The sequence below is a fragment of the Lithobates pipiens genome, unplaced genomic scaffold (genome assembly GCF_037356315.1).
Source record: "Lithobates pipiens isolate NorthernLeopardFrog02 unplaced genomic scaffold, aLitPip1_a1.2 Scaffold_25, whole genome shotgun sequence".
NCBI classification, from domain to species: domain Eukaryota; kingdom Metazoa; phylum Chordata; class Amphibia; order Anura; family Ranidae; genus Lithobates; species Lithobates pipiens.
In genome coordinates, this window is record NW_027507787.1 from 91,464,977 (window position 1) to 91,476,976 (window position 12,000).

Consider the following 12,000-nt stretch of genomic DNA (forward strand, 5'->3'; position numbering starts at 1 on the left):
CAATTGCAGCCTCACTGTACCCCATCAAATGGAGCCAGGCTCCGCTGTCACTTCACTAACACACACCACCCAAACCAACCCCCCCCCCCCCCCGCGTGCGCGGCTGGTCAAGCGGCACTTACCACTCCTCTCCTGGAGTGACGGGGCTCTCCTCCCTCTATGTGGGAAGCGGTTACTGCAGCTCCTATGTCCGCTCGTCTCCTCTTCCTCCAAACCGATAGGCATCCAATAGGATCTCCTAATGCTTTGGCCAATCGGGAGACAGGTATAACTGACCTGCCTGCCGTTTGGCAGGGAGGAACATTAGTGTGAAAATTTCGATCGGGACGAAGTGCATCCTGAAAGGGGCCGGGCACATGAATAGGGAGGGCGGTGCCTGTGTGCCAACAATGCACGGGCCACCACTGCTAGCAGCTAACTACTCGTTACACCACATTCCAAGGGGAGTACCAAATGCAGGATCCAGTGCCCAAGGCAAACATTACAGGCTAGCTTACTAGAATCAACACCTGAATGAAGGGTTGATGGAAAAAGGACTTTGACAAATGAATGACACCAGGGATAAACCTGGTCAAACAAGCAGGGCAGATGATCCCAGAAGGGGAACCTGGTAAACCAACTCCTCTTAGCAGCATTAGTAATACAAAAAGTGCAAAGAACTGGAAGAGAAACCATTTTCCAGCATCAAGGACTCAAGAAAGGGGAAGAGTACATGCAGACAGATTTCTATCTGCTAATCTGCTATAAGGAGGTACAGTAAAATCTGGGATAGATGCATCCTTGTGCACTGAAAGGAGGCACCCCAAGATGAAAGGCTCTCACTGTTCAATATAGGAACAACTGATTTAGACATCTGAAAAATTGTCTCCTAAGCTTTGTTGTGGGCAGAAAACACACAGCATTTTTGCGGACTGAGCAGCACCAGCCCTACCCACTTGTCTCTTGGTAAACTTCTACTTCCAGATCTCTCAACATAAGAATTAGGAGGGCCCTTTGAGCTAACAAAAGAAGTATGCAGAGGACACAGGACAACTCAAAATTTCAAAATTTTTTTTTTTTTTTTTTGCATCTATAAAACAAATATAACAAAATGCTTCTAACTATATTAAACAGACCAGAACGAAGAAATAAGAAATTGGTTTCTAGGGTTTACATACACTTCAAGGGCAGGTGTAAATGGCTGACAGAGCAACAGCTGCATCAAAAGGTGTCCAGCATAGCTAAAATAGTCCCATTGCTTATAAGATGCATTAAATCCTATGAGCAGCAGTCCCACTTTGTGAACAGTGCTGGTTGTTTTGGCTAGTGTAGTACAAAGCATCTCAGTAAGGCCCCTTTTACACAGATGGGCTGATCGGGTCCACCTGTCAGTTTTTTTTTTAGATGGAATTGGACCATCCATTGCTCTCTATGGAGCAGCGGATGTTATCAGACATGTGTCCGTTGACACCCAATTAAATTCTACCTGCTGAAAACAGTTAGTCAGGTTGAAAAAAGACAAGTCCATCCAGTTCAACCCCCCCCAAAAAAAAAATATTTATATATATATATATATAATTAATAATATCATGCAATCCCATATACCCAATTCTATACCCACAGTTGATCCAGAACATGGTTCTATCTGGCAGATCGGATTGAGATGACAGTCGGTCCATGTCCATCCGACAGCCCATAGAAAACAGCGGACTGTGTCAGTGTCCACTCAGCATCAGTGGAGCAAAACACAGACTTATCATCCGTTTGCTAAGCAGTGATCAGCGGAGAGATAACATGCTGAGCAGGCAGGCTCCGCTAGCGTAAAAGGGGTCTAAGATTCTTTGCACTGTGTGCTCTGAAGAACTTCCAATCACAACCCAATGTACACTGGGTTGTCTCGGCTACACACAAAAAAAAAAAAAAAAAAAAAAAAGAAGAAGAAGGGGAGCGGGCTTTTAAGTTTACATAAAAACAAAATCAATTTTTCTGTAAGTTTCATGTCATGGGGTTGATTTACGAAAAGTGGAGAGTGCAAAATCTGGTGCAGCTGTGCATGGTAGGTAGGCAGCTTCCAACTACAGCTTTTGAGAACAAACCTGGAAGCTGATGGGTTTCTATGCAGAGGTGCACCAGATTTTGCACGCTCCAGTTTTAGTAAATCAACCCCATGTCTCACACTATGCAATTTAATTCATTCATATTTTTATGAATTGGTTACAAATTTCTTACCTGGAGATCTTGCTAGTAACAGAACTTCCTGTTTCAGGATAACCTTAAGCCACTGAAATTATCAGCAGCGTTGTCTGTGTGAGCATATATGTAGCCAACTAAAGCAGTGTGCATTAAGACCTGGTTAACGCCTATGCATTTTTTAGTGTGTTTTCAGTTTTGCAGAAACATACCACAGTCCATTTAACATGATTTCCTATGGGTCACGTCTACATCTATGCATTTTATTGAAAGGGCCTGGGACTTTAATCTGGTTTTTGGTTCCATAGACGTCAATGGATCAATGACGCGTATTGAAAAAATGTAAAATGCAGCTGGAATATGCAAACTACAACCTGCATAGGTGTGAACCAGGCCTCAAGGCTGACAACACTGCTGATAACTGCATGCCAGTGGCTTCGCATTGTCATTTTTCTAAAGGAAAAATTCTGTTACTGTCAGAATCGCCAGGTAAGAATTTTTGAAAAACATTCACAAAATAACAAACAAACAATCTACTCAAGAAAAATGTATACAGTGATGCATGATGTCAAAATTAGGGTTTTACATTTTCATACACCAACTCCTTTTAGATCAGCCAGTTGATGTATGCCCTAATGTGCTGTGCACTTCTGCCCAAGGGCATAGATGAAAACCTAGTACAAATGTTAAGTTTTTTTCTTTCAAACCAGCGGGCTGAAAGAAAAAAAAAAATAAATAATAATTTAATGAGTTTGTCATGCTAACCAAGTGATGTTAGTGCGGCGATCTGCTCCTGCTGTGCTATTGTTTTGGGGGACGGGACGGGACGGGGACCCCCCCCCCCCGCCACAAGGACACTTTGATCAGCGCTTGCAGCCATTGGCTACAAGTGCTGATCGGATGATGGTTTCCTGCTATACACACTGTCTGATTTTTGGCCCGTGTGTACCCAGCTTTACACAGGCTATTTTTTACACATACATGACCGTACCCACTTTCACATTATATGCTTGCTGTGACCAAAGAGCTGAACACAACTCTTACCTGGTAACTGCAAACAATCTGACTGTAGTAACTTCAATAATGAAAGCTCAAAATACACAGGTGATAAAAGGGGGTACAATCAGATAACGAGATTAAAGAGACCCCGTCACTAAATTTAACATTATGAGAAAACCAGATGCCTGTATGAAAAAACAAAAACACTTACCTTTCCTGCTGCCCATGCCACTAAACACTTCTCTTTGAAATGTTCCCAGAAGTCCAGGGGAAAAAAGAACACAGGTGCGTCAACCTCGTGGGGTCCTCTGAACAGGCCCGTCGCGTCAGGACAGGCAAAACAAGCAAATGCTTGGGGCCCCGAGCTGGCCTGGGGCCCCAGCCGCGATGCCGGCCGCCGCTTCCTACAAGCTGCAGACAGCCTGTAGCGTGGCGAAGTTCCTCTTCCTTCCTCCTGCAGTCCACACGGTACAGGAGATTCAGTTTCCTGTTCCCGGCTAGACTGACAGGAAGTGCACACACGGAGTGCTCACTTCCTTTCAGTCCAGCTGGCCGGGAACAGGAAACAATCTCCTGCCGCGTGGTATGCAGTAGGGAGGGGGGGTTAAAAAGAACGCAAGGGGGGGGCAGTCAAGACTCATTTAGTAATAACAATATGGTAGCTTGCTGACCATAATAAAAACAATTACCATAGCTTTCTTTCCATTTTCTCTTTCTTTACCATCCCATTTCCATCTTATTGCTTCTTTTTTGAATCAGGTAATATTTATTAAAGCTTTTTGCAAAAATGTACAAAGCAGAGAAAAGACTCTACAGTACACTACTGTAGAGTCTTTTCTCTGCTTTGTAAATTTTTACAAAGCAGAGAATCAATAAGATGGAAATGGGATGGTAAATCTTTCCTTTTAGCTCTCCTGATTAGATATTGTCAGATATACTGTGTCCACTGTGTGCGTGCGTGCGTGCGGGGGTCCTCCATGTCCATTTTGCTTGGAGGCCCCCAAATGCCTTCAAAACGGCCCTGCCTCTGAAGCGCTCACTGTTCCTCCTGCTCACCTCTACAACATCACTGTATCGTGTAATGTGGGGTTCAGCAGGAAGTACTAGAGGGTGCTGTGGGGGACTAGGTAATTTGACAATCCAGAAGTGTCAGCTTCCCAGCAAACTTCAGGGAAACACTTTTCATGGGTGGTCAGCATTCAGTGGGATAGGCTGCAGGGGAGGCAAGTAAATACATTGTTTTACAGGGCTTTGCTCTAACATTTTAGTATAGCGACAGGGTAGCCTTAAAAGGGAAGTGCTCTGTGTTACCCAGGACACCCAATCATTTCCCATCTGTCATTTTTACAGCCTAAATGGCAGGCGGATGGTTATTTATTTTGCATGGTGTAAGAGAACTATCAGACTATACCAAGTACAAGTAGGGGAAGATTTCTGAGGGTCGGTCCATTTGTGCCAAGATTATAATCATCTCGTTATCAATAAACTCTGTGTACTCCTGCAGGTTGCAATTGGTGTGCTGCTCCAGAGCATTCCGAACCTAAAACAGAGGACACAGCTGCATCAGGTGTCACGTTATTATAGTAATATCTAAAGAAAAGAAAAGGCTAAAATGGTTGTTATAGAATACTTTTATATTGATAAAAACAATGCTATGGTTTTTCTTGTGGTCAATTTTCTTATACAGATCCTGCACAGAGAAAAATTCACAGGTGGCTACTGCTGAAAATTTCTTCTGTCAGACAGTGTGCACAGGGAAAGAGGTACAGAGTTAGAAATCATTACAATGTGTAGGAAAATAATGTAAAAAAAACTTTATATACACTGTGCGCACAATTAGGCAAGTGAGTATTTTGACCAAATCATTTTTATGCATATTGTCCAAGCTGTAGAAACTTAAATGCTTATTGGATTTAAAGTGGAAATCCAGGTAAAACCTGATTAAAGCTAAACCCACCCTTTGCGACATTCTAAAGCGAATATAAAAAAAAATAAACAAAAAAATAATAATTGCTGTACTTGCTTATTCTGCAGCCAAACTGGTCGGGTCCCAGTATCAGCAGTGGCTTCAATGTGGAGACAGGTGCAGGAGAGGCAGCCCACAATGGAAGTCCCATAAGTCTATGGGGGTCACTTCCCATCCATTTCACAGCTGTTGTCGGTCCTCACCTCCGCACAACTCGGTTGCAGAATAGGCAAGTATAGCGTTTTTACTTTACAGGGTTAGATAGATTCCATTTAGAATGTGGCATAGAGCAGACTTAGAATTAGTTTTTGACTGAACTTACAGTTTAAAGCGCAGCTGTAGCTGCTGACTTTTTAATAAACACACACTCACTTGTCCAACGATCTAGCGGTCCACCCATTCCAGCCGTGTTCTCCTGCAGCGCCGCAGGCATCTTCACTATGGGCACCTTGCAGATTCACAGTCGGGCGCCCACTGTGCATGCCCGAGTGGTGCTGCGCTCTGTGACTGGTCCTGAAGCCTAAGATGTGTCATGTGTCCCAGAAACCTTTGGGAGGGATTGGGTGTGATAGTACCAGTCCCATTTAGCATCTGTCCCAAGTCCCTTTTCTTCACTGGGATACTGGCCCCTAAACCAGCCAGGTACTCTATGTTTAGAACACAGACATTGGACGTAACATTGCTGTCACTGGTCATACAGCATTTCATTGCTCAGGTACCGGGCAGCCACTCTTCGTCCAGCCACTCTTCGTCCAGCTGGATCTATGGGGTTTAATGCCAGTCACTAACGTTACCCCACCCTTTTTACTGTTTGTATTATGCATGTTCCAAGCACGAAGGCCAGAGGTAGTGTAAGAAAGAGGAAAGTTTCCTAAACTGTTCTTCCCAATGACAAAGTTGGCTGCATGCCCAGGTTTTGTTCATAGGATTTGTAGAAATGTTTGAATTTATCTGTGCCTCATGTTATTGGATGCACAGTGTACCCCGCCCTGTGTCTCTATGCAAGCGGGGGGTGTTGTCCCCTGGGGTGTATATGCACTTGTATCTGTTCTTCAATAAATGTTTTATGCTTTTATCCACTGTCCTGACTAGTGACTGCGTGGGCTGTATGATGGGGCATTGTCTTGGCACTGGGCAAGGGAGCTCATACAGTGGACAGGAGTACGGGGGTCCGTCACAGGGGAAGAGAGAAATTCCAATTCTGATCACCTAAGGCAACAGGAACGGAAGTAGGAGTGGGTACCTGTCAAAAATCGGGCATCTGCTCCCACCCCCCTTTCAGCCCAAAAGCTCAGTTCACAAACAGGAGCCAGGAAGAAGGACTTAAAGCGGAAGATCCACTTTTGGGTGGAACTCCGCTTTAAGCATATCAGGTGATGTGTATTTGTGTAATGAGGGAGGGTGTGGCATAAGTAGTGCAACGCCCTATATCAAGGTGTGGATGATTATTATTAGGCAGCTTCTTTTTCGCAGGCAAAATGGGCCACAAAAGATTTTACTGACTGTGAAAAGTCATTGTAAAAAGTCTTTCAGAGGGATGCCGCATTCTTGAAATTGCTAAGATATTGGGGCCTGATCACAGAACCAAAGTTTTGTTGCAAATAGTCAACAGGGTCACAAAAAAAGCATTGAGGAAAAAAAAAAAAAAAGATGCAAATTAACTGCCAAAGATTTGCGAAAAATCAAAAACGTGAAGCTACCAGGTACCCATTATCCTCCAGTGCTGTCAGAATTCAAAACTGCAAGTACAAAGTGTTCAGTGCTCAGAGACATGGCCAAGATAAAGAAGACCACCACTGAACAAGATACACAAGTTGAAACATCAAGACTGGGTAAAGAAATATCTAAAAGGCAGCTTTTTCAAAGGTTTTAATGGACTGATGAGATGAGAGCGACTCTTGACAGACCAGATGGATGGGCCTGTGGCTTCATCAGTAATGGGCAGAGCTCCACTTCAATACAAGGTGAAGGTGGGGTACTGGTATGGGCTGGTATGATTAGCAAAGAGCTAGTTGGATCTTTTCGGTTTGAAGATGGACACCAAATCAACTCCCAAACCTACTGCCAGTTTAGAAAACACTTTCTTCAAGCAGTGGTACAGGAAAAAATAAATAAATAAAAAGTCTGCGTCTTTGAAGAAGACCATGATATTTATATAGGACAATACTCCATAGCATGCATCGAAGTTCTCCACTGTGTGGCTAGCCAGTAAAGTCCTTGTGACGGATCCTATCCAACACCGCTTGACTGCTTCTGTCAGTATATCCCACTTCCTCCAGTCTGACCATCAGAGAGTGATAGCTGCAATGAATACAAGTCTAGCCGAAAATAGCTTGTAGAATCTTGAATGCTTTTTATTGGACAGAATACAGCCTTTTTATACATGTTTAACACAAGGGGTTAGATAATGAAGTAGGGCTGCTCATGGATACTCCCCCCTCCCCTATAGCAACACGTTAAAAGACAATTACATAATTAACATGTTAATTAACACAGCAGTTAAGGCAGCCTAGGTGACCAGACAGTCCGTCTCCGCAGGTCTATGTGACCAGCTCATTCAAGGATAGTGTATTGTTCAGAATTAAGAACCAAGAATAGTCTTTGGGCATATACAGGGATCTCAGAGTCTGTGTGTCTTGGGGAACATGGACCTGAATCTAAAGTAACACCTCCTCCAAGGTCCCCAGGCATACAGCTCACAAAGAGCACTGTTCCCCCAAATGCCAGGGCCCATAATCAGTGGGCAAGATGCATTCAGTCCCCTCCAAAAGCCTCTGTCCCAGGTGAGTCTGTCACAGACCTTAAAGACTGGGAGGCTGTGGTTGCTGCTACAGAAAAAGTTGATTGTCAACAGAAACAGACTCCAACAATGGAAGGCTTGTGACCGTTATTGAAAAGAAGGGTGACTATATTGGTCACAAATTTTTTTAATGTCAGAAATGTTTATTTGAAAATTTTGAGTTGTTTGATATTCTCACTGTGATTGATAAAAATAGACAAGTGAGAAAAGAACATTTTCGTTTTTTCATTTAGTTACATAATTCTGCACACAAATAGTTGCCCAATAATTGTGAACACAGATATTCTACTGAGAAAGCCAAAACCTCACTTTTAATTTAGATATTCAGGTTTGAGATGTATTAACAACCGATAGCACTATAGTTGTTCAATAATGAAATTATTCCTTAAAAATACAACTTGCCTAATAATTGTGCACACAGTGTAAATGCGTCCATTTGTCAGCTTATAATAAAAAACACAACAGGGTATTAAATTAAAACAATGTAACAAAAGTCATTTCCGGATTTTAAAACCAAAGTAAAGTTTATTTTGGTATGTAAATTGGGCATAAAGTTAATTATAGAAGTGTAAATGTGTCTTCCTTTTTATCTTCGTCCACTCACCTGCTTAGACGTTATATTCTCAAGGTCGCTTTCCCGCAAGATGTCTCGCAGCTTTTTTCGGATGATCTTCTCAGTTTCCCCACTGTAATTAACACAGAAATATATATCCGAGACCACATATAGCAAAAAAAAAAACAAAAAAATAAAAAATAAAAAAAAATAAAACTTACATACATACATGTAGTGTATCTCTATTAAACTTGACAGAAATTCAGTAAGCAGTGTCATCAGCCCGGCTTTCTGTGGACTACCGAACACTTTCCTCTTATGTTAGGCTCGGTTCGCACTGCTGCGACTTGGGATACGACTTGTGAAGGCCCCAAGTCACGTGACATGTTAGTCAATGAGAGCTCTCTTAAATTAGCTTTACTGAAGTCACTGACTTTAGAAAAGGTTCCTGTACTACTGCCTTCTGTGTGCAGCAGCCGCCCTCAGCCCCTCTAATACATACCCGAGATCCATCTCTGTCCAGCAATGTTGACGAGTGTCTCAGCTGTCCGAGATGTACCTTCCTGATTGGCTGAGACACAGCAGCGGTGCCATTGGCTCCCACCAAAATCAGATAGCCAATCAGGAGAGAAAGGGGCCTGGGCCGGGTCAGGGCTCTGTGTCTGAATGGACAAGGGGAGTTATGACTCAGCTCGGTGTGCCCCCACAGCAAGCTGCTTGACTGAACATAAAGGGGGGCAGGAGCACAGAAGGACCTGGTAAGAAGAGGAGAGCAGGTAATTATAAAAAAAAATTCCTATAAAAATAATGAGGAGACATTACAATCACTTTAAGCTTACCAAACGACTTACAAACTGATTGTAGCTACAATTCTAAATCCCAGGATTGGTGTCAGACACGAATCCTGGGGGGGTTCTAAAAATTGTGGCTACAGACACCAATCCCGGGGGTTCTAAATTGTGGCTACAGACACCAATCCCGGGGGTTCTAAATTGTGGCTACAGACACCAAACTTGGTGGTTATAATTGCAGCCTCCGATACCATTACTGGGTATTATAATTGCAGTAACGGATACCAAAGCCAAAGCTTTAAAAATACAGTTTTCAGGCAAACTTCGGTATTTAGGGCTTCTGCACTAGAAGAGGATTTAGAGGACTGACATTGGTGCAGAGTTTAGTGCTTGAACTCCAATTCCCCTAGTTTAGATAAGATCTGGTGGCACTAGGCCACTGGTTAATCTGGTCACATGACTGGCTACCTTGAGAGCCCAGAGCTGTTCATGACAGACAGGAAAGTAATGCAGGGTTTTTTTTGGTTTTGTTTTTTTACTATATTCTAATAGTGCAAGGCAGTCATTGTGGGAAGGAGGGTCGATTTTGAAATGGGTTTACTTAAACAGTCTACTATTATGATTTTTGCCAATTTTCTCTGACCTCTCTTGTGTGGTAGCATCTCTGCGGGTAGACGTCAAGTCTGCTGTGGCCATCCAAGCGTGAATACAACCCTGGGGTGAATGACGGTGGTCCTGGTAATATGCCAGCCCAGAATGGACACTATTGCCTGGGATATAGTTATAGGACTCTGCAGCTTCACAGGCTTTGTGAAGCGTCTGAAGAAGGGACCTGCAATCAAAAATACATTAAAAGCAAGAGATTACAACATAAATTGTATGCAAACCTTAGTGATGTTATGCCCCCTGCTCCTTCCTCACAGGCTGTGATTGGCAGCAGAAGGAACCAATGGCTCCTGCTGCTGTCTCTGAGCCAATGAGTAGGAAGAAAGCAGATTCTCGTGCACATCACTGGATCGAGATTGGGCTCAGGTAATCTGCATGCAGAAGTTTTTTTTATGGTCATGCAAATGTATTATATAAAAAAAAAAAAACACCCTCTGCCTTTAGAACCACTTTAGCAATGAACTTCTATTACAGTTTATTTTTTTTTGTAGGCCCCCCTGCCAGTGTTAAATTGGTAGTAAACACTCATGCCATCCTGCAGGAGTGATGTCACTGTGGCTCAGCCATGCAAACAACCAGAGCCTGTGAACCCAGAAGGAAGACAAAGGTGAAGATAGAAGCCCTGTCTGCGGTGACAGCGCGGTGCAGGAGGGCTTTGTTTTATGGTGAGTCTATCACAATGTGCACATATAGATATTACCTTACAGGGTGAATTTTTTTTGTTGTTGAAATTTTACTGCCACTTTATGGCAGAGCTAAAAGCAAAAAACACTCACCTTAGTTCCAACGCTCGTGAGGTCCCTCCCTGGTGCCAGCATCTTCTCCCCAATTTCTTCCAGGCGGCGGTCTTCAGCTGTCTTGATTAGCCATTGCAAGATGATGTCACTCCTGCCCACGCACAGGCTGGCGATCACCCTAGCACACAGGCAATGTGCCGGAATGCAAATTGAGTTGTGCATGCACAGCTCAGTGTACATTCCACAGAGGATTGTAAACAGGCAGGCAAGTGTATTTTATTGCAGAGAAGACACTGCATGTCTTTTCTGCAATAAAAGAACCTGCCTCTTCACAATTTTTTCAACTTTACTTCCACTTTAAATGGTTTGTGTCAACCCTTTAACTGCCACCTTTGCTGGACAGCTTGATCCGTTGAAGGGAGCTGAAAAACAGACTTGTTGGCCGGATCACCAGATAACAAACGACAGGGGGACTTGTCTATGCATGAAGGTAAAAAATCTTCAGTATGCAGGTCCCCCCAATACTTACCTGTGCCCAATCTTGACCTGGCAATGTGAACAAGAGCAGCTGCTCTCCAGGCTCTCTTCCTTCTCATTGGCTCAGCCATTAGCTCCCGCTGCTGTCAGTAAGGAGGGAGCAGGGCCCAGTCCTGCTCTCTGGGTCTTATGGAGACACAGAGTGGGGCTCAGTAGTGAACTCACACAAGTGCCCCCATAGCAAGCCGCTAGGCCCCATAGAGAGCCAGGAGTTCCGGCAGGGGACCAGCTAACAGGAGGATCGGGGCTGCTCTGCGCTAATACCATTGCACAAAGCAGATCAGTATAACACGTTTGTTATTTAAAAAAATATTACCTATAACATTTTCACAGACCTTTTTTAGCTTAAATTAGCTATATACTTTCCAGGTGAATCAAAAACAAAGAGAAGTACGCAAAGTCATTACAGTTTGTTTTCCTATGCCTGTATGCTACAGCCAAAAAGGACTTTCTCATTGTGTAGAAAAGTCAGTCTTTCTGCAGACATCTGACACGCCCCCTAGTGAGTCAAAGCTAGAGTTCTCCAATCAGCCAGGAGTTTAGCTTTTCTTATCATAGAACTTTTGCTCAGCAGGGGTGTGTCAGGGCTCTGCAGTCAGATTGCACAGAGGGGACAGGCTATCCCACTCAAGCTGTGGCTGCTTTCGATAGATAAACATGCTGTAAAACTTTCCACATCTTTTGTTTTAAAGGAGTTTTAAATACTATTGACAGAGCCATCCACAGATTGGACTGTGACATGAGTCTCAGAACAGGCAATATACTGGAAGAACAGCATAAAT

At 43.5% G+C, this 12,000-nt stretch overlaps 1 protein-coding gene across 1 annotated transcript in view; it reads right to left on the reverse strand.

Annotated features, from left to right (window-relative positions):
* The window catches only part of SSH3 (slingshot protein phosphatase 3), a 94,255-nt gene that overhangs the window by 32,561 nt on the left and 49,694 nt on the right, over positions 1-12,000 (reverse strand). Inside the window, exons 7-9 of the mRNA XM_077454674.1 lie at positions 9,922-10,110; positions 8,539-8,620; positions 4,580-4,708 (exon numbers count right to left, since the gene is read on the reverse strand). Coding sequence (XP_077310800.1) covers positions 4,580-4,708; positions 8,539-8,620; positions 9,922-10,110 — 400 coding nt within the window. The remainder of the gene's footprint in view (positions 1-4,579; positions 4,709-8,538; positions 8,621-9,921; positions 10,111-12,000) is intronic.